Raw genomic sequence first — 27,977 nt, 5'->3', positions numbered from 1 at the left:
TATATACGAGAAGACAATTTATTAACAGTAAAGAGTCATTTGAGGAGGGCGACCACGGCGACCCCCCTTTCGGCGGGTGCTGTCGAAGGGGATGGGCGTGACTTCTCAACCCACCCAATCTTTATTCGTGAACTGTCAAGGGTTCTGAGGGCAGACTGGCCCCAGGCCCTGGGGTCCTGTTTCTGCCTGTGGCCTAGAGTTTAACGTGTAGGGCAGTGATGCCCAGCTCCTTGCACCTATCTGGACCACATATTGGCCGGCCAACATGGCGGCATATGGTGAGGTTTCACCTCATCAGCCTTCACCTTCATCCCACCAGAAGTAGGGAAGATGATTTCCTTGCCAGAGAGATCAGTGACATGGACAAAAGTGTCTTTGAAGGATGGAAAAATGTGGTAGACTCCAAAAAAATTCTTTCTTTCAGCCTCCTGAGGTCCAAGGCTGATAACCTGCTCTTCTTGTTGGTCCCCTTGTGAAGTGCCATGTCTGCGCGTCGTCTCCAGACTCCACTACCAGAAAAAGCTTAGGGTTTATAATTTTGAATTTAAAAATTGTAGAACTAGATGCGAATTTAAAGATAAACAGCCCAGTCTCCTCGTTCAAAGAAGCTACGCATGTCTGGTCCAAGGAACCACCTCCAGGTCTCCCTGGCCCCGGGCAGGAGTTTTCTGGATCCTATGTGTCCCTAGTTAAACCTGACAGTCCTTTACTAATCCAGACATGATAAAACCACTAAAATATCTCCGGGATTAGGATTTTTCTCCCCCCAGTTTTAATTATTTTTTAAGACTAGTTGAATATGTAGGTTAGAATTCCACAGGCTTCTCATATCTGCGTGGTGTTTCAGTGAAGAGAAAAGAGCATTCCCTTCAGAGCTGAAAAAATCAAGTTTATAATCTCAGCTCTACCATGTAGCCATTTGGAGCACCATTTTCTTCTTCTATAAAATCTCTGGTAGAATTGTAAGGATTAAATGAGATAACATATACAATGCTTCTGCCTCCACAAATGTCAGTTCTCTTTCCTGTTGGTAAATTCTCTCATTAGGTGAGATGAGTATGAACAATGTCAGTTGGTTTTAAGATTGGGATATTCAGGAAAATATGTTTGAAACTGAATATAGGTGAGTGAAATATAACTATCTTTATGTACATTATGGAGCCCTGATGGCGCCGTGGTTAAGAGCTCAGCTGCCAACCAAAAGGTCAGTTGTTGGAATCTACCAGCTGCTCCTTAGGAACCCTATGGGGCAGTTCTACTCTGTCCTATTGGGTCGCTATGAGCTGAAATCGACTCGATAGCAACAGATTCCCAAAGGAACCTGAATCATGTGATGCAGTAACTGTTACAGGTGGATTTTGAAAGATATTAGGATGAAGCTAGAGACTGTCTTATCCTACTGGGAGGACATGTTAAAGTTAGAGTAACAGTTTTCCCTGTGGGAGGAAAAAGAGGGCTCTTGCTGAGACCATGCCCTTTGGCAAGACCCTGCCAGTCCATTTCTGGGCTGGTTCAGTCAGGTAGTCTCTCCTCTTCAGTTCTAGGTTCCACGTGAAGGGTTACAAGACTGGATGGATCCAACTGGTGTGCAGGTCGGTGGGATGGTTCCTAAAGCACTGGGCCAAGTGGAAAGACCCTCAAGGCAGGGTCTACTCGATGTCAACAGGTATGTACAGTATTAGTTTATAAATTGATATAAATATAATACTGAGAAGGCAGACTCAGGAATGAAACTGTGGCTTTATTAATTGTGGTTACAGCTTACTTGGGTGGACTGTTTGGAAATCAATTCCAGATGTGTTTTTTTCTTAGCAGCCCGAAGTCTTTACCCACAACTTCTCATTCACAGTGAAAATAACAGCATGCCAAACAAGGAAATACCAAACTTTTATTTAAGAAATGTATAAAAGCAAACAAAAAATTCCACTTGAGCACTAACAGAGGGCGTTTCTGACAGACAGCAAGATAAAGTTTCTCTTGGGTAGACTGTGTTCCCATCTGCAAACTGATAGCCAGTATCTCCACAAGCAGGCCAGGTCACATATGTGGTGTGACTTTAAAGTAACTAGGCTTCTTTCTGCAAGCCACACCAAAAAATCAGGCTCATTATTTTATCCTCACACCTAGCCTACTACTTCCTATTTGAAATCAATATTATCTGACCTAAGAGGCTGTTTGCTACACAAAAGAAAGAGAGTGGAAACAGCTCCAACTTTGGCAGCTAAATCTGTCACTTTTCATAGCTGGTCCTCACTGAATCTCAGGAGGTCTGAAGCCTTTGTTTGAAAACACCAGCACACCAGGTTGACTCATTTGCCGCTGTCTTTCAAGGCCACACATGTCTGAGCTGCTCTTTTTGAAGTTGTACTTCTGAGCTCCCTGATTGTGCTCCTGAGTCTTTTAAGGATTAAAGATATGCATTTAAAGTCCCTGTATTTAGTTATTATTGGTGGCTAGATTAGCTTTTGAAAACATGTATATTAGCTTTGGGTGGTGCAAATGGGCAACACACTCAGCTGCTAACTGAAAGGTTGGTGGTTCAAGTCCGCCCAGAGAAACCTCGGCAATTTACTTCTGAAAAACCAGCCATGAAAACCCTATGGAACACAGGTCTACTCTGACACCCATGGGATCACCATGAGTCAGAAACAACTTGACAGCAGCTGGTTTTTAATTTTTTGCATCCGTGTTGGATATCACCAAACTATGTTGTAAACAGCATCAAGAAAATAGAAAAGGATGGCATGTTTCACCTCTCCTCCTTCCCCATATTCCTGAAAAAAGGAAGGAAGCGGCTGTGACCCAAAAGGGTTTACTTTCAAAAACTGACTTTGGGGGCTAAAGGCTTGAATTGAGAGAGAGAAAAGTAGTCCTTGATGGGAGAAGTAAGAAGCAGAGATTCAGTCTGGGACTGGGGACCATAATTTTACAACTAAAAGCCTGAGTGCAGGATGAGGTAGAGAGAGTTCTAATTATTCCCCTGAGCAAAGAACCCCTTCCCCTGAACCTGCTCTACATCTCAGTGACACACATTCAACATCTCCACCTAAACCTAAAGTGATATATATTTGGTTTTTAGGAATTCTCCTTGCAGGGCTCAGAACTGAGCCCTGAGAGAAAAGTAGAGCAAATAGAAACCACAATAAAGGGTCTGGCCTTGGGGTAAGGAGGTGAGACTTCCAGAATCATGAATTGGGCCAGGAGATTGCAATCCAGGGTGCTAAACTGGGCAGTCAGGGGAGCAGGAATTGAGGCACATCCCTAAAAGGAAGGTACCTTGAGCCCCTGAAGAGCCGGGCTGAGGTCCTTGAGTGGGAAAAGCTCCTCTGATGGAGGAGGGAATAAGGAAGGGTCCACCTTCAGGGACACGTCGCCATTAGCATGGCTTTTTCTTTCTGGCCTGGGGACAGTTGACTCCTCTGATCTGTGGAGTTCTGAACAAATGACTAGAGGCGCCAAATTTTTGCCTCCATCATGAAGGCAAGGTTCAAAGAAAGGGCGAAGCGGGCCAGAGAAACTGTGGGTGAAAGTAAAGATGTGGGATTTGTCAGTCACGTTGAAGAAGGAGATAATTCCTGCTTCGTAGTCTAGGAAAATCCCCACGTACAGCGGAGGCTCTTTCAGGCGGAAGGAGGTCTGTGGGGATGTGAGAGCCTCGTAGTGATTCTCACGACTCTGCCTCACAAGCCAGTGTCCGTTGGAGGGTGAGGCAGTGACCTTCCCCTTCCTGCTCACTGACTCACTACACACTCCAAGGATCCACTTGGTCTTGTCTCCCACGTATACTTCCCAGTAATGACAGCCGGCCGTGAAGCATTCAGAGCCCAGGACACTGACAACAAAATCAAATCTCTGTGGGTTGTCAGGCACAGGCTGCTTTCTGTCTCCGAGCCTCACACATCTCCGGTCCCCAGAGAGGATGAGTTTGGGATGCGCTGTGTCGGGATCCAGGGTCACAGCCACTGCAGAGAGTCACAGAGGGGTGAGGTTTGGAAACAGGCTTAAGGGGCCTTTGGGAGACTTAAATCCAAAACAAACCCCTTGACCCCTTGCCATCCAGTTGATTCTGACTCTAGCGATCCTATAGGACAGTGTAGAACTGCCCCATAAGATTTCCAAGGAGTGGCTGATGGATTTGACTGCCAACTTTTTGGTTAGCAGACAAACTCTTAACCACTGTGACACCAGGGCTTCTGGGTGGCTTTGGAGGGGAAAATAATCTCTAGGTTTGTAACCACTGTCATTAGCCCATTTTAGTTCATGGGTCTCACCCACAGATGTACTGGAACCAAAGAACACTGTCTTTCAGTCTTCTAGATCTCCTGGCAGAGTATTAAAGAAAAGGGAGGAAAGTTCTTGACTTGTCTGTGAAGCTGCCTTAATCCTTAGGAAATGCTACTTTGCCTTCAATTTTCCAAAGCAACCTAACATACTGACAATAAACACAGGCTCAGATGTTAGACCCATGTTTGAGTCCCAGCTCTGCTACTCGCTAGTTATGTGACCTTGGGCAAGTTATTTGTCTCTAAACTTTCATTCCCTCATCTGTAAAATGGGGTAATAACAGCACCCATGTTGTGGAGCTGTTATGTGGATTTGATGAGTTAATGCAAGAGACAGTGCCTGGCTCATACAGTGAGTATGTGACACTCATTTTACCAGCTAAAATTATTCCTTATAATTGTAATTTTAATGTGTTAGAATAGACAAAAGGATTCTTCCTTAAAATTGTGGATTATGGAGGGTCACAATGAGGTTTCTCCCCAAATGCAGGAAATAGGGTCTTCTTAGAGAGTTAAACCAGCAAAATCCACATTCAGTGGAGGTAGTAGGAGTAAACCAGACTGTGGATGTGAGATAGGAGGGTTTGTGAGTTCCCAGAATGCCAACCAAGGTGACCTGGTGTTCTCTTAAACGGCTGACTAATCAATGCTATAGTACCCAGTCTGTAGGAAGATAGTGTGAATAGGAAGGAGATGAGCAACCTGAAAAATTTATAAGGACCATAAAATAGTGAGAATAACAGATCCCATTCAAACAGCAGCAAAAAGTACAAACTGGGAATAAATTGAAAGAGAAAGGTATAAGTCTTTTAGAATAAAACAAAAAACCTTTATGTTGTCTACATTGTCGGGGCATCTGCCTAACCCATTCCCTTCTTCCCTGAGAGTCCCACACCCCTGCCCCCAAGAAAACTGGTCTATAGAGAAAGAAGAGTGTGGCAGGTATATAAAATGAGGCAGAAGCAGAGTGGTTGCTTATCCAATTGGAGGATAGCAAAGCTTTCTTAAACACAAAAGTATGGAAGAGACCACACAGAAAAAGATGAATAAATTTGACTACATAAACATTTCATGCATCCAAAAAAAAAACTATAAGGAAATTAAAATACAAACGGAAAACCACCAAAATTATTTGTGACAAATATGGTGACGAGTTAAAATACCTTATATGAAAAGAGCCTTCACAAATAAAAAAAAGTGGCAGAATGGGACAAGAAGCAGACAATTCACAAAAAAGAAATACAAATAACCAACCCGCTTAAGAAAAATCTCAAAAACCAAATCATAGAAAAACCATGAGAAAATTAAAGCAAACATTTATCAGTAAAGGGGAGCCTTTCTAAATTTAAATGTGTCCCCCCAAAAAATCACAAAGGGAAATGGGTATACAAATCAAACCCATTGCCTCAGATTTGATAAAAGAAAAAAAAAATCAAACTCTACCTTCCAAAGGCACATAGTACTAATTAAGGCTACAGATCCTTAAGGAGGACGGACTCTGAGATGCTGTTCGTGTAACTTACCGAAGTGCAGCTGGGCCCTTCTCCAGCCTGAAAGACAGAAAAGGGGATGTGTGTTAAAGTTCTGGAGAAATCGAAAACTCCCAGACGGTGGAGGTCAAGCATGGGGTAAAAGTCATCTTACCTGCATTTGCTGCAGCTCTTTTCAGCTCTATATAAAAGAAGAAACAAGGGGATAAGCTATCACAGGACATACGGAGGTAAGCTGATACGGAAGTTATAAGAACACGGAAAACTTACTCAGTTCACTCCGGAGTTTCTCTAAAGAATAAAAACAGTTTGACAAATCAGAATGTAGGCTTCTACATTCCCATAATGTCACAGTCCCATCCCGGCCATCTCAGCGCAGACCTCACTAGCAATGCCCTACAACGGGAAGTCCCCATAACAGCATTCAGAACAGCAATGCCTCTAGTAGGCTGTGGGTCCCCAGATACTGCAGAGGGTCAGCAAATTCCTCTGTGAGCCAGTCCTTGACTGCAGACTGAATAAATAATACATCTCACACATAGAGGTAATGACCACATGAAGGTACTCATATATAGATGTTGTGGGAGTGAAGTACGTTTGCCATCTCCCTTCTGCCCCAGGGAGTGAAACTGAGACACTTATCCTGAAGCAAAGATGCCAGCAGAAGGAGGTCTGTGCCATTGATGAGGAGCAGAACTTACTGAGGGCTTTGTGGAGCCTTCCTGAAAAAACAGAGAGAGGTGTGAGCGAGGAGATCCTGCTGCTTTATCGCTGGGGCCTCGAAGGCTCATCATTCCATCCCACTGAGGAAAGATATGGAAAGGATAATGACACACTGTCTGTCCTTATCCAATCACATCTCCCAGAGGTCAGATCTTGGGCATCCCATGGTGCTAACGACACTTTGCTGATGATCCTGGCTGCCCAGGAGTTTGATTCCTCCTTCCTCTTCCCTTCCTTTTTGTCTGTCTGGTTTCATTTCTCGTTCTCTGCATGGGCGTGTTTCTGAATGTTTGTCACTGTGTGGACATGAGCCTGCATCTTGCTGCACTTTTATAATTGCTGGTTAGTTTATGTTGTTGTTGGATGCCATCAAGTTGATCCCAACTCATAGCAACCCCATAGGGTTTTCTAGGCTATAATCTTCACGGAAGCAGATTGCCAAGTCTTTTCTCCCATGGAGCAGCTGGTGGGTTTGGACCTCAGACCTTTCAGTTAGCAGCACATTTAACCACTGTGCCACAAGGGCTCCTACAGTTAGTTTATAATCTATAGTTATTCAATCATAATGATTATTGTTGTTAATAATAATGTTTAAAACCAAACCTACTGTCATTGAGTCCATTCTGACTCATAGCGACCCTACTGGACACAGTAGAAGGGTCCCATAGGGTTTCCAAGGCTGTGAACCCTTACAGAAGCAGGCTGCCACAGCTTTCTCCCTCAGAGCGGCTGGTGGGTTCCAACCACCAACCTGTTGGTTGGCTGCTGAGCACCTTAACCACTGCACCACCGGGGCTCCTTATACTAATGGTTACCATGTATCAGACATTTACTCCTGCAGGCACTGTGCAAGGTATCTGTAAATACTATTCTGAGTTTCTCCAACCTCTTCTCCCAAGAACAAACAATGAGAATGGACATTTTGGGGGGCCGGAGGGGATGGAATCTAGAGGGCATGGTACTGCCACCCAGAGTAAACACAGACTTCCTTTTAAGTTTGTCTTATCTTAAAAGTCATGAATACTTTGAATTCTTCTCCATAACTACTATTGTTTGCTTTCATATAGAAATAATATTAAATGACAACTTTTTTCCCAAAATATTTTTAAGTAAAATCTTTACTGTAAGAAAATGTGCCATCTTTTCTGTATATCCTGGTACGCCTGGCAGAAGCACAAATTTTAATAAAAGCTTTCAAACCTGGAGTGAGAGGGGAGGTTCATATCTGAGGTATACAGCTGGCTAAAGACCTAGCACTGACTCCTTAGCCCAGGTTTATTAATCTCTACATGAATTCCCCTGAAGTCCTGTGTTAAGGTTCACAATTCGGAGATTCCAAAACATTTGGGGATGTAGGAGTATGCTTCAGGAGAGTAGCCGTGGCTTCTCAGGTTTTTCCCTAGCATTGGCCCTGCCGGAGAAATAAAGTTAAACATTTGATTCCACTTCCAGACCCTGTGCTAAGGCTTTATCGTGGCTGGGCCTGCGTTAGGCATTTGGCATTGGGGAAATGAAGTTAAATATGATACAGCCCCTAAGGGACTTACGGTTCATTTTTTAACCTGAAACTTTACCTCACTGACAAAACTAATAGCTGCATTTATTGTGTACTGTTCTTATGATGGGAGCCCTGCTGGCACGGTGGTGAAGAGCTCAGCTGCTAACCAAAAGGTCAGCAGTTCGAATCCACCAGCCACTCCTTGAAACCCTATAGGGCAGTTCTACTCTGTCCTACAGGATCCATATGAGTAGGAATCAACTCGACTGCAACAAGTTTGGTTTGATTTTGGATTCTTGTAATGACCTAGGCACCGAATCCTGTCATATTTATAGAGGGAGAGTCTGAGACTCAGAGGAATGTGGAAATTTGCCCAAGATCATCCAGCTAGCAATGGCCAAGGAGGCAGGATTCAAACTCAAGTCTATCTGACTTCTGAGTCATAGGCCCTCACCACTATATCACACTACTTCCTCCCACTCTGGGATGGAACAACCATTGTGTCCTGTGGGTGCACACCCCACACATTCACAAGCTTGGAAAAGATGTAAGGGAGGAAGAGGGGAGATGCCAAAATCACCCAGAGCCATATCTAAGCCAATGACTTGTCTTCCCAGCTACACTTCAAAGACAGAGCCCCTGCCTGCTTCTTTGTGCCCCTGGTGTCTAATGTTGTACCCCCAGTGCCTGGTGTAAACATTTAATTAATGGTGATGAAATGCCAATAAGGGAAAGGAGCTCTCTATGTTCCAGGCACTGTGATAGGAGTTTTTTAAAGGTTTTCTCATTTAATATTCAAAAACGATCATGTGAAGAGATTTATAATCCCTATTTTACAGATAAGGAAACTGAGGCTCAGAGAGGCAAATGGACTTCCTCCAACCTAGTAAGTGGCACACCAATGATCTGAGCCAGGTGTTGTTGAATCCGGAACCTGTGCTCTTTCCATTGTACCACACCGCTTCTCTCAATGCAAAGGTCTTGTGGATCCATGCGATTCTCATGCATCCCACACCATAATATCAATACATTTTGGGGGAGTATATGGACCTTCTTTTTAGACAATTGGTGGAAAGGCTGATGAAGGAAACTGGTGATAATCCAGAGCCACGAATTTTGATCCTGGGCGTCCCTACTCCCTCTGCCACTAATCCCACAGCCCTTTCACATTGGAAACTAAATTCCATTAAAATTAATGCTTTTTGTCATTAGTTGCTGTTGAGTCAGTTCTGACTTATGGCAACCCTATGTGTGCAGAGTGGAACTGCTCCAAAGGGTTTTCAAGGCTGTGACCTTTTGGAAGCAGATCACCAGGCCTATCTTCCAAGGCACCTTTGGGTATGTTCATACCTCCAACCTTTCAGCTAGTAGTTAGGCGATTAGCTGTTTGTGCCACCAGGAACTACCAATATTGATGGAGGATATATATACACATATATGTACACACACACATAATGTATGTATAATAATAGGCTGTCAGCATTTATGTAGAAGGAGAAAAAATATGTCATTTGTTCACTATCCCTTACTCTGTGTAGGTAATTACCTTTTTCTTCTGCATGATCTGAGAGAAGATTTTCTAGAGGAAGGAAAGGAAAAGAAAATGAGATCCCGAGCCAGTACCTTGAGAGTCCCTCATTCGTACTGATTCTACCTGCTCTTGAACTTGTCCACCTCTGTTTATCTCTGCCTCCACCTCCCTGATCCAGGCTCTGGTCATCCCACATCTGGATGACAGAAATACCATCCCAAATTGTCCCCCACATCCTCTCTTGTTCCCTCTGGTCTCCTCCCAACATTGAAACCAGAGAGGGTTTCTCAGAGTACAATTCTGATCAGGATATCCCTGGTCAATGCTTTACTACTGCTCTTAGGATGAAGGCTAAAATCCGTAGCAAGATTGACGAGGCCTCACATGGTCTAAAACCAGTTGCTAAAGGGTTGATCCCAACTCGTGGTAGCCCCATGTGTGTCAGAGAAGAACTGTGATCCACAGAGATTTCGATGGCTGGTTTTTCAGAAGTAAATTGCCAGGCCTTTCCTCCAAGGTGTCTCTGGGTTGACTTGAACCTCCAACCTTTCAGTTAGCAGCTGAGGGCATTAACCCTTTGCACCATGCAGGGACTCACACGGTCTAGCCTCTGCCTAACTCCCAGCCTTACCTTTCCCCTCACTTTTGTACCTTTTCAACTGCCCAAATGAGCATTGCTCTCTCTGGACTGCATTTGTTTACTAAAGCTTTTCTTTCTGCTGTGGATGGCTTTCTGTTCCCTCTTCACATCACTCATGCCTGCCCATTCTTCACATCAAAGCCACTTCCTCTTGGTCCCTCAAACTTGGTTGGTTCTTCCTGATTATAGTCTTGATAGCACTGTGGACTTTCTCTTGTGGCATTTATCACAGTTGCAGTTTTACATTTATTTGTGTAGTTATTTAATTTTTTGAATTGTACTTTAGATGAAGGTTTACAGAACAAACTAGCTTCTCATTAAACACTTAGACAACATACTGTTTTACGACATTGGTTACCAACCAAATGACATGTCAGCACTGTACCTTGGGTTCCTTATTACCAGGTTTTCTGTCCCCTTTTGCCTTCTAGTCCTTGCCCCTGGGCTTGTGTGCCCCTTTAGTCTCATTTAGTTTTATAGGCCTGTCTAATCTTTGGTTGAAGGGCAAAGCTCAGGAGTGACTTCATTACTGAGTTAAAAGGGTGTCTGGGGGCCGTACACTTGAGGTTTCTCCAGTTTCTGTCAGGCTAGTAAGCCTGGTCTTTTTTTGTGAGCTAGAATTTTGTTCTACATTTTTTCCCAGCTCTGTCTGTGACCCTCTATTGTAATCCCTGTCAGAATAGTCGGTGGTGGTAGCAGGGTACCATCAAGTTGTGCTGGACTCAGCCTGGTGGAGGTTGTGGTGGTTGTGATCAATTAGTCCTTTGAACTAATCTTTCACTTGTGTCTTTAGCTTTCTTCATTATTCCTTGCTCCTGATGGGGTGAGACCAGTGGAGTATCTTAGATGGCCGCTCACAGGCTTTTAAGACCCCAGGCGCTACTCACCAAAGTAGAATGTAGAACATTTTCTTTATAAACTATGTTATGCCAATTAAGCTAGATGTTCCACAAGCTCATGGTCCCCACAGCTCTTAGCCCAGTAATTTGGTCCCTCAGGGAGTTTGAATGTGTCTGTGAAGCTTCTATAACCTTGCCTTGTACAAGTTGTGCTGGTTTCCTCAGTATTGTGCACTATCTTACCCTTCACCAAAACTACCACTTATCTATTGTCTATTTAGTATTTTTCCCTCCCTCATAACCATCAAAAATAGTTTCTTTTTATATATAAACCTTTTCATGAGTTTTTATAGTAGTGGTCTCATACAATATTTGTCCTTTTGTGATTGACTTATTTCACTTAGCATAATGCCCTCCAGGTTCACCCACGTTGTACGATGCTTCGGAGATTCATCATTGTTTTTTATTGTTGCGTAGTACTGCATTGCGTGTACAGTTATTTGATTTAAATACCTCCCTGACAAGACTGAAAGCTCCAAGTGGGCAAAGATTATCTACTGTGACTCACCATATTGTCTCCTCAGCACTTCATGTGATCCCGGGCATTCAGTAGGCAGTTATCAATTATTTTTTTAATGAATACGAGCTTTTCTCACATTAGACCTACACAACTCCCACAGAATAAGGCCAAGCAGTGAGCTCACAGACAAAAAATAATCACTAGGCATTCTGGCAGGGAAGCTATTACAAGAGCAAGAAAGCGAAACTGGAAGCAACATATTTAAACTCCCATCTCCACCATCAAAGACAACAGAGGCTGGAATTTTCAGGTTCGGAATTTAGATTGGTGGCACTGGGGGTACAAAATGAACAAAACAGAGAAATATTCCCACCCAGGCCAGGACACTTACCTACCTCCATCGCCTGTTCATAAAGAAGCTTCTCTAGAAGGGACAGAGAGAGATAGATGTCAGCTCAGCTTAAGAAAAGGCTTTTTTCTCTAGGCAAAGGTCTCCATTGATGTCCCAAGTTGCATGAATAGGACTTTGCTCCTTGTCACTGTGAGTATGTGACTGTTTGAAAGGATTACCAGTTACCAATTGCTATAGAGTTGATTCTGACTCATGGCCACCCCATGTGTTTCAGAGTAGAACTGTGCTCCATAGGGTTTTCATGGTTCTGACCTTTTGGAAGCAGATTCCAAGCTGTCTCTGGGTAGATTTGAACCACCAGTCTTTCAGTAAATAGCTGAGTGCTTAACCATGTTTTTTACCCAGGGACTCCTTTGAAAGGATTAGGGGGTCTTCAAACTGTCAGAGAGGAGTGTTGGATTATGTGACTTTCAAGGTCCTTTCCAATCTTGAGATTGTGTGAAATTTGAATATCTTTATGAGGTTTTTATCCAATTGATGTAATTGGATTTCTTAATCTATTAGATGACAGGCATGATAGGAAGTATTATTTTCTCATTTCTCAAAGGATCAAAACTCAATGCTCTGCTCAGTTTCTTTAATTCCCTCTTCAATGTGAATGACCAGTACATGGCTCTGCCAGTTTCTCCCAGCCAGCTTGCAGAGTATCATGTCTACCTCTACTTCCTTCCTGGCTTCTCCCAGAGAAGCCACAGCCCCACCATTGGCCAGCCTGGGCTCTCTCACCACTTCATTACCTTTTGATCTTCTTTGCTTCCGGATGAGGAAGATACCTGCTATGAAGAGAAGCCCCAGGACAGGTAGCATCACAACAAGAGCCACTGTGGGAGAGGAGATCCTCCCTGGAGATGGAGCTGAAACAGAAACCATCAATGACCACCCTTAGGGAAGTGTCTGAGAGTTTTCTCTCATACCCAGGGTCCCACCTCAGATAACAGATGGCTCAGGCGTGTCTCAACTGTTTTCATTGCATCTAGGGAGAAACCTTTGGCCAAGATTGGTGAGGGTCTTCCCTTCTCTCAGTAACTCAAACCCTGGATGACCAGGGATAACTAAAAATAAGCAATATGGTCTTCTCTCAGGAATGGTTTAGATGGTCTTGCTTGGAGACAGTGAGCTAAACTCAGCTTCTCAACCACAACCTTGTCCTGCCCTATAATTTAATGGAAAAATAATCCAGAGCCTCCCGAGAACTGGAGGTGCTCTTCTCAGAAATCACCTACAGCCTTCTCACAAGCACCCCTGACTTCATCTTTGTCCTGGAGTAGCAGTCAGCAACCTCTTTGCCCTGAGCACTATCAACAGGGGCAAAATAATTTCTATGGTGCTACAGCAGCTGGGCTAAGGCCCAGGCAGGAGGGAAAAGAGAAAGGAAGGAAGCAATAGATAACGGGGGAAAAGAAAGAAAAAGAACAGAAGAGGGACTATGACAAGTGGTTATGAGCATAAGCTGAGTGTGAGTCCCAGCTCAAAACTGTGTGGCCCTGGGCAAGAGACCAAGCCTCTCTGAGCCTGGTTTGCCTCATCTGTAAAATAAGGATGATGGTCATACCTAAGTAATTGGGTTGTTGAGAGATTTTAAAAATCAGGCATGTAAAGCACTTAGTACTTAGTGAGAGGCAGTGGTAGTGTAAGAGAAGAGGGAAGGAGACAGAGAGAGACAAGGACAGGATTAGGAGAGGTCCATGACCCCTTCCCTCTGGCCCCTAGACCACAGTCTTTCTTGGCTCTAAAACCACCCTTCTCTGTGATACGGCTACATCTTTCAAGGGTCTCTAAAAATTCATATCCTTTGCCCATTCGTCCCAACAAATTCTAAGGAAACAATCAGAATCACTTACCCAAGTATGTGCAAAGATGTTCATTGCACCATTAGATACAATGTGAGGAAAAACGGAAACCATCCAGATGTCCAGAAATAAGGCTTTGATTAATTTCTCATGCTATAGCCACACAGTGAAATACTATGCAGCCCTTAAAAATCATGTTGCAGAGAATGACTTAAGGACAATGGCAAAAAATGTTCATGGTGTCGTAAGTGGAGGAAAAAAAAAGGCACAGGAATACATATATGTAAACATATACACATTCAGAGATGCATATATATATGAAAGTCTTGAAGGAAAAGCACCAAAATATTAACAGTAGTTCTCTCTCATTTCTGGGATCGTAGGCTATTTTTTATTTTCTTTAAAATTTTCTATATTTTTTTGAGTTTTCCACAATAAACTTGTATGAATTAAAAAATTTTAAAAATCCAAAAAGTTATTTATTTTATAAAGTTTGTACTAGGGTAGGATTTTTCTCTGTAACTACCCGGTGCTTCAAACCTGATTTCTATTGTCACTTTTACCTGCAATGACCATGACCGCCTTCTTCTCTAGACCAAGGGCGGAGTTGTGGATGATGCAGAACACATTCCCCAGAGTGCTGTCCCTCACTCTGCTGGACACCGTTGTTTGGAAGAGTCCAGCTTCATCCAGGTCATGGACCTCCGACAGGGATGGAAGCACTGTGCCTTGAGGGTCTCTCCACTCGGCAGAGGGCTTTGGGAACCATCCCACGGATCTGCACACTACTTTGATCCAACCAGCGTCATAGCCCTCCACGTGGATGTCAGGATCAGAACCTAATACTGAAGAGGAGAGACTGCCTGACTGAGCCAGCCCAGAAATAGACTGACAGGGCCTTGTCAAGGGGCCTGGTTCCAGCCTGAGCCCTCTTCTTCCTCCCACAGCTTCCTCTGGTGAGCAGGGAAAACTATTAATGGAACTTTAGCAAGTCCTCCCAGTAGGATAAGACAGTCTCTAGCTTCATCCTAATACCTTTCAAAATTCATCCATCATAGTTACTGCAACACATGATTCAGGTTCCTTTGGGGAACTCAATCCCCTTTTAAAAATTCTCCGCCACCCCCCACCCCCGCCCCAGCATGACTCCATGTTTGGAAAGAGTTTGTGTACCAACCACTGTGCATTTTAAACTAATTGATTCACCCCCTCTTTTGGGGGGTACAGTTATAAATTATGACCAAAAAGAGAGTCAGCATGTGTCCATGGGGAGCTGGTATCATTCTGGGAAAATGCAAAGACATGACTCTTTTGAGGCAGGTGCCTGAAGTGTTAAAAAAATATTGAAGGTTGTTTCAGAAACTGTAACTTGTACTATTAAGCGCTCAGGAGCCCCAGCCCAGGACCTGTTAGAAGTAGATCTTTGTTATAGCTCGGGATTCTGGCCCTCGAGGTCATTTCCTTACAGCCATGGCTATGAGTTCCCAGAGAATGGAGCAATGAAAGATGAACTAGAGATGAAAGAGCCACTGGTTGGGCCACCAAGCTGTAAAGGCCACTAGTTGTTTTTCATTGTATTCAACCAGCAGTGTGTTCCATAGTCCAGGTTCCTTCCTCATCAGAAATACCTGGACCAGGGTCACAGCTGAGCCATCAGGGCAAGTTGAAACTGTGAATTGCAGATGAAAGAAAATTCTACATGTAGAGGGACAAAGTGGGTTCTGACTAAGCTCATTCCATTGCTGCAAATGACCTCAGGCACCTCAAACCCATCCTAACCTGCAACCTGCAGGGTGACGCTGCCCTCTTTACTCAGATTGCCGATCTGGATTTGACAGCGGTACTGCCCTTGGTCCTCAAGCCGGACATTGAGGATCTTCAGAGTGACATTTCCCTCTTGGGTGTCTCTCACCAGCACCGTCCTCCCCTTGTATTCTGGCATCTGACCGTCATCCCAGTCTTTCCCATTCCGGAACACATGAACAGCCTGGGAGAGCTGGGGGTGTGGGGACCGCAGCCACCTCACCTCCGTGGGCTCCATGCCTGGCCAGAGGGGGAGGGGGCAGAGCAGCTCGGCTGTGCCCCCTAGCGGAACCAGGTGGAACTTTCTGGCATCCCCTGTGAAGAGTGGACAAAAGAGACAAGACCATTTGGGAGGGATGAAAGAGACCCAACTTGGGAGGGGGGGAGGAAGGGGATGAGGAAGGGGATGCTTCAGGGGAAGAACAGAGTTCAGGAAGGGCGTTGGAAAGGGCTTGGGGAAGAAGAGAATCCAAGAAGAAATAAGGCCTCAGGCCAGATCTCCTAATTCTTCTGACCCCATCATCAGGTGTCTCAGACAGGGAAAAAGGTTCAGAAACTCCTACCTGAACCTGGAGCTGGCAGCTGAAGGAAGATGAGTGTGATGAGGCAGCCAGAGAGCCAGGAGCCAGAGAAACTTGCCATCTCCAGTGGAACTAGGACAGGCAGGGAGACACCAGAAGAGAGTCCGTGAGCTTGATGTATGAGGGGTATACCATGCGCTCTAGAAACAGACAAACACAGGCTCGAATTCCAGCTGTTTCTTACCTCCCTGTGCTTTGTGACTTAACTTCTCTGAGACCCTGTTTCTTCATCTTTAAAATGGGTATAATAAGGGAATGAGGATGACAATGGATGTGATGTGAGGATCTGAGATTGAGACGCTGAGTGTGATTTAGAAGGCATAAGGAAGAGTCTGGAAAAATGAGAACTTGTATCCAGATTAAGCAAGTAAACATTAGAGTAGTGGCCTCTGTTTGCATTTACAATGTCCAAGGCCACAACTTCAGAAGTGCCTGTTTCAAGCCAAGCCTGGACCCACAATATGGCCTGGAGCTCTTCTTCTATTTTGGCTTTTGAGAAATAACAAACTAGGCAATGAGGTCCTGCTATTTCATCATTTCTCCCTTCCCTTCCCCCACATCCTTAGCCCTTAGTTACTGGCAACCCAAATCTTCTTTCTGTTTCTGTATTCTTGCTTATTGTGGTCATTTCCTATAAATATGTGGCCTTTTGTGTCTGGCTTTTTTTTACTTTGCATGATGTTTTCAGGGTTGGTACATGTTAGCACGGATGAGTACTTCATTCCTTTTTATGACTGAATAATATTCCATTGTAAGGATATACCACCTTTTATTTAACCATTCCTCAGTTGATGAACATTTGAGTTGCTTCTATTATTTTGGCTAATATGAATAATGTGACTATGAACATTTACATTCAAGTTTTTGTGTGGACATGTTTTCAATTCTCTTGGGTAAATACCTAGGAGTGGAGCTGCTGGTTCATTTGATCACTTCCTCCATTTCATCTTGAAGGCACTAATTCTACATCTAGAGTTAGAAGGAAGGAACACTGGTAGCGCAACAGTTAAGCACTTGACTGCTAACCCAAAGACTGGCAGTTTGAACCCGCCCAGTGACTCTGTGGGAGAAAGAGCTGGCGATCTGCCTCTCTAAGATTACAGGCTACAAAACTCTATGGGGCAGTTCTACTCTGTCACATGGGGTCACTTTATGTAAAAATTGACTTGATGGCACCTGACAACAACAGAGTTAGAAGTTCATGTATTAGCTCTACCCACTTACTGACCCTATCCCTGTGCAATTTAGGTTCTGGGCCTCAGGTTTTACCTTCTTCACAGGGTGACTGATAGGATCGAAGGAGACAATGCATGGAAAGCACTTGCTACAAGCGCCTGGCAGAACAAGTGCTCAATAAATGTGCTGTTGTTTTTGTCGTCGTTAAACTAAAAATGGACAACTATCCTTGGTAGGTATAGGTCACTGTGTGCATTAGCCACAGGGACACCCTAAAGAACCCCCTATTCTAAAATTATTTTCCCACCTGTTTGTTACTGCCAGTAATTCTATTAGCAGGAAACAGAATCTCTCATGCCACAATGAGGGATAAAGTTTAAAATATAAGCACTCCAGGAAAAGATAGGCTCTTAAATTCTCTCCAAAGTTTCCAGTCCTTTCCAAAGAGGAGGTTTTAGTAAAAGTCATCAGGCCAGAGTCCCTGAAGGTCTTGAATAGGGCAAAAATGGGCCTTAGAGGGAGTGTGGTGTCAAAAAAGGGGGTTGAGAAACTGAAGATGAACTTTAGTTTTGAATACTTTTCCAAATATATTTTTCTCATGGCAAAAAACACAGTGGTTTAGTTGGGGTTTTGGGGTTTGTTTTATCTGCTGCATACAACACACACCCCTCCAATCTCCCAGTGTTGCAAATGGTAACATAACACAAGGACACATGGGTGAAGGTTACAGTTAGGATATATTTCTTTACCTCTATCCCACCCACTTTCCTACAGGTTACCAGCTCCTCAGAGGCTGAACGAGAGAGGTTACAAAATGAGAAGAGGTCTCTATCAGTTCTGGCTGAGGGTAGAAGGAGTCAGGGCCTAGGATCCCCCGGAGTTACCACCATTCCCAACGACCCTCAGCTAGAAGGTGATTTGGAAACATATTCTGGATAGGCATGTCCAGAGTGACAGGGAGTTCCAAGTTGAACCAGGGCTGCCAGAAATCAAAGAGGACACTCCATGATCCCATCTTCTAGATTCAGACAGTTTATGAAGTGGTTAAGAAGAGAACTCTAGATTTCAAGTCTGGCTTTGCCCTTTCCTAACTGTGTGATCTTAGACAGGTTAGTTTACTTCTCCAAGCCTCCTTTTGCTCATACATGAAATGAAGTTTATAATGGTACCTCTGCTGAGGACAGAGCTATAGTGAAGATTCATAGAAAAGACGTGAAATGATTTGCACCAGATACTAGGAATAAAAAAAAAAAAAATGCAGTCATTTCGTCAGGTTGTCACTCTGCCTAATGAGGACAATTGAGGTGGTTCCTAGAGGGGGTCTCCCTGAAGCATATCACCAAGTTACTCGTTAATGGAAAGCAGCTGTAGGAGCAGACTAAACTAGGAGAGGATGACATCAGAGACAGGGCGTTCACTCTCTGCCAACCAGAGAAATGCAAGTTAAGACCATAGTTAGATATCATTTGTCTTCCTTAAAATCATTAGAGATTGTTAAAAAAATAATAATAACAATACTCAGAGTTATCACAGATATGAGTAAGCTAACTCTCTTGTCCATTGCTGAACAACTTTTCACAAGGACAATTTAGTAATCAAACGATTTACAAGTGTGCACATTTTAGTCTGGTAATTTCACATCCAGAAAAGAATCCTAAAGAAATAAATAAGGATTTGATGGTGAGGATGCTCAGCTTAGAGTTGTTTATAAAAAGGAAAAATTGAAAACGACCTAAAAGTCCATGAAGATGGGGACAATTAACTATACTAAACCAAAAACCAAACCCATTGCCATCGAGTCGATTCCAACTCAGTGACCCTATAGGACAGAGTAGAACTGCCCCATAGAGTTTCCAAGGAGCACCTGGCGGATTCAAACTGTCGACCTCTTGGTTAACAGTCATAGCACTTATCCACTGCACCACCAGGGTTTCCATTAACTACAGTACATTCTTACAATGCAATACTGTGTGGCATTTGATAACCACATGGTAGAACTTGGAAAATGTTCATTATAAACCAAACAAGAAGTTTACAAAACTAGGTACAGTCTGATACAGTTTTTTGTTTGGAAAATGCTTCGGAAAAAAATGTAAAATGTGGATATCAAAATATTACCTGTCTACTTCTAGGGGGAAAAGGGACCAGGTTGTAAATGATCTTTATAGTTTTCCTTATGTTTTTCTATATTTTCCAAATGTTTTACCGTAAACATGTATAACTATGGCAATCAGCAAAGAAATGTATTAAAAGAAGAAGGAAGAGCAAGGGAAAGATAAGGAGAAGTCAAGTTCACTTTGGTCAAAGGCATCACACAGCCAAATAGGCAAGGAAGCAGGGCTGAAAGTCCCCACGTGTTCTATCAAACAGAAGCTGCAGCCTCAGCTGCTCAGGTCAGGCCACTCTCCCTTGGAGCTTTGAATGGAAAATGAAAAACTGCTGCCAGGTCTTTCCTATTTTCTTACATGGATTTAAGCACCATCTGGTCACCATACTGATCTTCAGGATTTATTCTTTTGATCTGGGTGGCAGAATGGCCTCTTCCTCCATTATGTTCTCTGATAATATAGATTAATATTATAATAACAAGTGGGAGCAGGTTGGTTCAGTGGTAGAATTCTCACCTTCCATACAGGAGATTGGGTTTGATTCCCCGCCAATTCCTCTCCTGTGCAGCCACCACCTGTCTGTCAGTGGAGGCTTGTGTGTTGCTCTGATGCTAAACAGGTTTCAGGGAAGCTTCCAGACTGACTAAGAAGAAAAGCCCAGTGATCTAACAGTGTCTTTTGAATAGTAAACGAAACCAAACCAAACCCACGGCTGTCAAGTCGATTTTGACTCATGGTGACCCTATAATGGAAGTTCTTAATTTTAAGGAAGTCCAATTATCATTTTTTTTTCTTTTATGGACTGTGCTGCTGGTGTTGTAGCTAAGAACTCCTTGCCTAACCTAAGGCCACAAAGATTTTCTCCTAGTTTTACAGTTCTAGGTTTTACATTTAGGTCTATATTGTGCAAGGTGTAGATCCAAAATCATTGGTTTATTCGCACCTTCTAACACTGTTTGTTGAAAAGACTATCCTTTCTCCACTGAATTGCCTTGGCCTTTTTGTTGAAAATCAGTTATACAAATTCATATGGGTCTATTTCTGATCTCTCCATTCTGTTACATTGATCAATGTGTCTGTCTTTGCACCAGTACCACACCGTCTTAATTACTGTGTGGCTTGAAATCAAGAGTGTTAGTCTGGCAACTTTGCTCTTTTTCAAAGTTGTCTTGGCCATCCTTTCCCAAATGAGTGTTTTTTGTTTTGTTTTGTTTATTTGTTTTAGGGGGAAGCGCAGAGGTGCTAGGACCTGAGTTGTTTTTTTTTTTTTTACTTATTTTTTATTGAGATACAACTCACATACCATACGATCTGCTTTTTTCGAAGTGTACAATTCAGTGTAGAAACATCTATTCACTCACCTGTGCAACCATCACAACCATCTAATTCCAGAACATTTTTTATCACCTTAAAAAGAAACTCCTACCCATTGGCAGTCACTCCACGTTCCCCTGCCCCCCCAGGCCCTGACAACCACTAGTTTACTTTCTGCCTTTCTGAGCTAATCTATTCTGAACATTTCACATAAACATTTCATATGAATATTTGTCCTTTGTGTCAGGCTTATTTCACTTAGCAGAGTGTTTTCAAGGTTCATCCATGTTGTAACCTGTATCAGAGCTTCATTCCTTTTTTTTAAAAAAATAATAATTTATTATTTTCAGTGAACCAAATGAATTTTAAAATAAGCTTGTCTATTTCCACAAAAAAAGTTTACGGGGATGGATTTTTACTGGAATTGCATTGAATCTCTTGATAACTTGAGGACAATTGACACCTTAACAGTATTAAGCCTTCCAATCAATGAACAAAGAAAATCTCTTCAATTATTTATTCTTTAATTTCTCCTGGCAATGGTTCGTAGTTCTTAGTTCTTGCATATGTTTTGTCAGACTTGTTCCCTCAGTATCTTTTTTTTTTTTTTGATGCTAGTGTAAGTGGCATTGACTTATTAATTTCAGATCATTGCTTCTTGTTGTTAGGTGCTATCAAGTTGATTTCAACGCATAGTGACCCTATTGGACAGAGTAGAACTGCCCCACAATGTTGCCTAGGTTGTAATCTTTATGGAAGCAGATTACCAAAGTCTTTTCTCTAGCAGAGCCACTGGTGGGTTGGAACCGCCAACTTTTTGCTTAGCAGGGGAGCACTTGACCATTGATCCATCAGGGCTCCAGTTTGTTGCTAGTATGTAAAATATAACTGATTTTTACAGATTTTATATCCAATGACCTAGGCGCTGGGTTTCTGGGTAAATGTTGTTATTGCTGTTGTTTGCTGTCAAGTCGATTCCGATTCATGGTGACCCTATGTGTTACAGAGTAGAACTGCTCCAAAGGTTTTTCTCGACTGTAATCATAACTGAAGCAGATCACAGGGCCTTTTCTTTTGCAGTACTGCTTTGTGGGTTTGAACTGTCAACCTTCAGGTTGCTACTTCTGATGCAGAAAAAGCCCTGACAACATTTATTCCTGATAAAAACTCTCAGAACATCAGGAATAGAAGGGAATTTCCTCAACCTGATTAAGGGCATCTATGAAAAACCCACTGTTCACATCATACCTAAGGTGACACACAGAAGGTTTTACCCTAAGATCAGGAACAAAACCTTAGGTTGGCAGTGGAGTGCAAACAGCACCACCTAGGGAACTTGTGACGTTGCTAAGCTCACTTATTAGCTCTAGCAATATTTCTGTAGACGCCATAGAGTTTTCTACATAGATGATCACATCATAGATGAGTGAATATAGTCTTACTTCTTCTTTTCTAACCTACATGTCTTTTATTTCTTTTCCTTGCCTTTTTGCACTGGCTAGAACCTCCTTGCCTTGTTCCTGATCTTAGGGTTATTTTAGATTGGTTCCTCTTAATTGTAAATCAAACCCTCAAAATTCATACAGTTCTAACATTTATTCAGTAAGAATCATGTAAGTCACATCTGAATTATTGCAACCTCCAAATTATTGAGGTCCTGAATTATGAGATTTTGTTGTTGTTATTGTGTGCCATAGAGTCAGAAGCAGATTGTCAGATCTTTTTCCTGCAGAGTTGCTGGTGGGTTCGAACCACCTAGCTTTTATCTGTTGTACTACCAGGTCTCCTTTAAGAGATTTCACTGTATTTTTGTTTCTCCATTCAGGGTACAATGTAATCCTAACCATTAATAGACCAGAAATATAAAATATACTCCAAAGATTCTTAAAACAAGGTATCTCAATGGGTATCATAGGGTATTTGTGAACCCCCTTGCCATTGTAATCAAAATTGGGCATGGATATATGTCTTTCAGGAGAACGGGCCCATTGTTTGCAGATTCATACAGAGATATGAAACCCCCAAAAGTGCTTAGAACCACTGATTTACACAATCACTTCCCTGTCTGGAAATAGAGTTTAGCTCCTATTTTACAACGTTAAATGACTCCTCACTACACTGGCAGCTAACAACAACCAAACCCATTGCCACTGAGTCAGTTCTGACTCATAGTGACTCTACAGGACAGAGGAACTGCCCCATAGGGTTTCCAAGGAACGGGTGATGAATTCGAACTGCCGACTTTTTGGCTAGCAACCAGGCTCCAACAACAAAAACAAGTGTAATATAATACCTTAGCTTTTTTATTAAAGGGGTGAATTTCATTCATAATCCCACCTGAAAAAAGCAAAGAGTTAAGTTTATGGGAAAATTCCCAGGGATCTAGGCTAAATAAAAGAAAATGGTAAAAGAAAGGCTCGTATCCTTAGTCAGTTGAGGACTGGCATCAGAAAGCTTGGCCCTAGTCTTGCCTTTGATCCTGACCAGGCTTGTGACTGTAATTTTGAGAAACTCACTTAAACTCTTAGGCCCTGCTTTTCTATCTTTAAAATGGGAGATTTGCTCACATTGTGGAGTTCATTTTCAGTTGGGAAGTAACAAGAGACAAGGAAATGTTCTTACTCTTTGTTTTAGTAAAGAACATTCTAGAAATTTACCCAAAGGAAAGAATCTGAAATACAAAAGGTCACATTATCTCAATGGTATTTTTATAATAGTAAAAAACTGGACTACCTACACAAGGAAATGACTAAGTAAATTATGTTTCATGGGTCTATGTTTCAAAGGAAAACTATTAATGATATGTTAAAAGCGAAATGTATAAGAGTACATTTAGTGGTTAAGTACTACGGCTGCTAACCCAAGGGTTGGCAGTTCAAATCTACCAGGCGCTCCTTGGAAACTCTATGGGGCAGTTCTACTCTGTCCTGTAGGGTCACTGTGAGTCGGAATCGACTCAACGGCACGGGGTATGGCTACCTTAAAAAGTCTGTTAGGAAAGAAACTAAAAGGGAGTCTAATAAAATATGAATAGTTGTTAGTAATTAAGGTGGTAGAAATATGGGCATTTGTTTCTCATCTCTGATTTCTAATGTATTAATAATGTGTAATATTAAAACAAAAAATGTGTAATGCCAAACTGAATTTAGCAGAAAATAAATTCATTTAATGAAGTTTGATTAGTGGATCGTTTAATTCCTTTCCAGCTCTGATATGCTAGAATTTGTGTAAAGGAAAAACAACTTTACATTTTAAGAGTGTTTAACCCCCAGTTCTTTGCTAAAAATAACTTGATTTTGAAACTTGAAGTTTAAAATTACAAATTTATTGAATTAAGAGCAGGATTAGTCAGATTCTATTCCCGAGAGACTTCAGAAAGAAGAACAAAGGTGAAGGAAAACCATCCTATTCAATGGGACCTTCCAAATCAGATGGGGGAGAAAAAAAACCAAAGACTGAGAGAGGAAACTGAAAGATGAAGGAAGGGACATGGGGAGGGGAAAAAAAAAAAGGAAGAAGGAAGCAAATAAATGGGAAGTGAGAGTGTTCCTAGATGCCGCCTTTGCTGTAAGTCACCTGTTAGGTGGATTCCAATTAATAGTGACCATGTAGGACAGAGTAGAACTGCCCCATAGGGTGTCCAAGGCTGTAATCTTTACAGAAGGAGGTTGTTACATTTTTCTCCCGAAGAATGGCTGGCAGATTCCAACCACTGACCTTTGGGTTAGCAGCCGAGCACTTTAGCCACTGTGCCACCAGGGTTTCCTTGTTAGTATACTAAACCAAAAAACCACCAAACTCGTTGCCATTGAGTAGATTCTGACTCATAGTGACCCTATAGGACAGAATAGAACTGCCCCTTTAGAATTTCCAAGGAGAGCCTGGTGGATTTGAACTGCCGACATTTTGGTTAGCAGCTGTAGCATGTTACCACCAGACCATCAGAGTTTCCATTAGCGTACCAAGTTCCCCCAAAAATACATTCCTATGTGTAAATATATATTCGTTCATTACTATATCTAGAATTTTAGTTGTTTCTTTGTACTCACTCAACTCCAAGAAACAAAAAAAAAACTCTCTTCTCATTATTGTCCCCGATCTTTGGCCCCAAATTCCTACAAACTCTACCAGCCCCCGTGGGGTGAGCTTTCCCAGCCTTGACAGTTACCAGTGAGTCAGGATAGCCCCATGCATCCCAGCTATTTTATGGAGTTTATTAAAATTTATTGATTTTCCTCTTCTACGTAAAACATTAATGCAGACTGATTGTAGGAAGTGTGGAAATACAAAAAAAAAAAAAAAAGAACAAAAAATTTAAAATCATATATAATTCCACCAACCCGTGAACAATATCAATATTGTGTCAATTTACAAAAGTGTATGAAATTTCCCCACAACCTTGCCATCACTGGGTATTATTATTTTTAAAATCTTTGTCAATTTGATGAGCAACAAAATGGCATCTCTTTTAAAAAAATTGTTATTGATGGTGTTTCATTTTAATTTGTATTTCTTTGAGAACTCACTTGTTATTTAAACTTTGTTAATTACCTGTCTATGCATTTTGTCCATTTTTCTCTTGGGGCAAATAGAATGGTTTATAATGGCTCATAAAATTAATAGTTTATAAAATTTTTTATACAGTAGCAGAAAACATTTTTAAAAACATTAAAAAAATACTTTTCTCCAAGTGGTCATTTACATTTTAGGTCTCAAACATCTTATTTTCAAAATCTTCTAAATCAGCAAAAACATTACAACTGAAGTTGCCTTGATAATCCCAAACACCTTTAAGAAGACCCTACAAATCTACCAGTGATCAGTCTGAAAACCCATACCATACGACCTGGCAAATAATAAGGCCTGAATAAATGTCAGCTGTAATAAATAATAACAATGGCAATAATAATTAAACAAGTGTCTTTATATAAAACCCACCCAGTCCCCATCACTTGTCCCCTTTTGTGCTTCTCAAATGACATCTAACCATTGCCCCATTTTATTCTTTAGAATGTTCTTGTGACTGAGGAGAAAGGTGAGCATTTCTCTACCACACCTGAGGATCCTGGGAAAGTTAAAAGGACTGATGGGTGAAGAGAGAGGCAAGAGACGGGTACTCACCACCTTTGGAATCAAAGCTATTTGTCCCTCACCAGCAGAGCTGGGAACACTGGTACTCCCATCCAGGGAGATTAGGAGCCAGGCAGGAGCATCAGGAAGGAAGGTGGGGCTGAGAAAAGTTTGTTTTATTCTGAAGCACAAAGCTGAGGGACTCCTTCTGCTCCACAGACTCCCCTCTAACTGGCCCTATAAACCAACAAGCCTCACCCTGCCTGTCTGCCACTGATAAAGGAACAGAGCAAGGAGGAACTAGCTCCCTAAAAGCGAGGGAACCACCAAGCGCCATCTATGGGAGAGACTTTTACCCCTCAGCTGCCTTTTTTCCAATGTAAATTTTTTTTTTTTTAACTGCATAGTGATCCCCTTGGATGTGCCTTGATCCTATCACGCCCTTTCTGAAGAGCTTACTCCCCTTTACTTTTCAAATCAAAGTTAATTTGAAGATGTGTTTCAAGAACATCCACCAATTAGGGCCTTTCTTTAACTCATGGCTTTTATCCAGCCACACCGGACTTGAGCTTCCTGACGTGCTGTCCCCCAACATGTGATAAGTCCTACGTCACTCTATCTTACTTTACAGATCCTTAATTATGTTTTCATAATATCCAAAATTATATTTTTAAAAATACATTGTATACTTTTATGTGTTTTTGAACTTTGTAAATATGGTAACGGATTGTACATAATTCTCTGATTTTCTTTTTCACTCAACATTAATTCCTGAGTCCAGCAGATACAGTCCCTGTATCTGGTTATCAGTGGTAAGTAAATTAGCTTTGAACACATGTACATTAGCTTTGGGTGGTGCAAACTAGTAAGACATTCAGCTGCTAACTGAAAGGTTGGTGGCTCAACTCCACCCAGAGGAACCTTGACAATTTACTTCTGAAAAGCCAGCCATTGAAAACCCTATGGAGCACAGTTCTACTCTGACTCATATGGGATTGCCATGAGTTGGAATCAGCTTGACAGCAGCTGGTTTTTTAATTTTTTGCATTAGCTTTGTATAGCACCAAACTATGTTGTAAACAGCATCAAGAAATAGAAAAGGGAGGCCAAGATGGTAGAGCAGTCAGACAGTTCCAGTGATCCCTCTTACAACAAAGACCCCAAAAAACAAGTGAAACAATTATATATATGAAAAGCTAGAAGCGCTGAACATCAAAAGCAAAGTTAGAAAATGGACTGAGCAGAGGAGTTGCCAAACCTCACTCCACGGGAACCCTCAGGCACCATCCCCTAGAGCGACCACGGCAGGGTTGGCAGTAGCGTTCTGGATGTGGTTTCATCAGGGAGAGACAGTGAGCTGCACAGCCTACTCACACCACCGGAACCAGAGAATAATAGTGCTCTCAGCAAAAGCTAAGTACTTGTATTTATTTTACCACACACCCAGACCCTAAGCCAACATCAGTGGCTGTTGTATTTCCCTGGGCCTGAGATAGACCCATTTGAGCTCCTGGAGCCATTCTCCCAGCCTTGGAGAAGGAATAAATTCACAACAGGGGGAAAAGATAATTTGCCAGCTCCACTAACCTGAGGAGCTCAGGACAGGCATGGCTCCTGTCTAGACATAAATGGTCTGCAAACTTTGAATACCTTTCACCCCTGCTTGGACTTGTGTGAGCCCATTTCAGGAGAATAGGCCCTTGTTGGCAGACTGCAACTGTTTCAGCTGTGTGGTGGAGGGGTGGTTTTTTGATGTTTGACACTGCTTTCCCTATTAAACAGGGTTCTCACCTACCCACATCATGGGCCTAAAGACTGATGGCTCCACCCACATCACCTAGCTACCCATGACAGTGGCCCAAGGATAAGTGGTACCTCCCAGTCCTTACAACCAAATGCATTGGGTGCCCATGGACTGGCTGCAGAATTCATCCACCTCTGTGCTCTAGGGAACAGGGACACGCTTTCCTCATGGACACCTAAGGGACGGTTGTCAGCCCCCTGCCTTGTTCAGAGCATGACCACCTGCTGCAACCAGATACCTTTGCCTACACCAATCACCCCTGCCCCTCTAAGACTGTAGGACAGAGCCTGTACCACACACTTGATGATCAACTACCTGGACACCTGAGCTGAATCTATACAAGAAAAGTGAATGGACTCCTAGGCTCATATACCTGGTAACAGCTCTAGCCATCT

At 42.4% G+C, this 27,977-nt stretch overlaps 1 protein-coding gene across 3 annotated transcripts; it reads right to left on the bottom strand.

Annotated features, from left to right (window-relative positions):
- Window positions 1-1,419: 1,419 nt before the first annotated feature.
- On the bottom strand, window positions 1,420-27,078 carry LOC100676528 (erythroid membrane-associated protein). Of its 3 annotated transcripts, none has more exons than XM_023554607.2 (12): window positions 25,830-27,078; window positions 16,093-16,250; window positions 15,506-15,844; window positions 14,290-14,571; window positions 12,674-12,790; window positions 11,916-11,948; window positions 9,541-9,573; window positions 6,475-6,495; window positions 6,044-6,064; window positions 5,928-5,954; window positions 5,807-5,833; window positions 1,420-3,962 (listed from the first exon to the last, which is right to left on the bottom strand). In XM_023554607.2, exons 2-12 carry the CDS (start codon window positions 16,169-16,171, stop codon window positions 3,262-3,264), a joined length of 1,680 nt encoding a protein of 559 aa, XP_023410375.1. In that variant the 5' UTR covers window positions 16,172-16,250; window positions 25,830-27,078; the 3' UTR covers window positions 1,420-3,261. The 3 variants fall into 3 exon arrangements, with proteins under 3 accessions (XP_023410375.1, XP_023410376.1, XP_023410374.1); XM_023554608.2 differs by having other exon boundaries at window positions 16,093-16,182; XM_023554606.2 differs by lacking the exon at window positions 25,830-27,078 and adding an exon at window positions 19,911-20,879 and having other exon boundaries at window positions 16,093-16,182.
- Window positions 27,079-27,977: the final 899 nt, after the last annotated feature.

This window comes from Loxodonta africana, chromosome 3 (assembly GCF_030014295.1).
Source record: "Loxodonta africana isolate mLoxAfr1 chromosome 3, mLoxAfr1.hap2, whole genome shotgun sequence".
NCBI lineage: Eukaryota > Metazoa > Chordata > Mammalia > Proboscidea > Elephantidae > Loxodonta > Loxodonta africana.
Note: the sequence above shows the minus strand (reverse complement) of the source record. Positions and strands in the feature narration are given on the sequence as shown.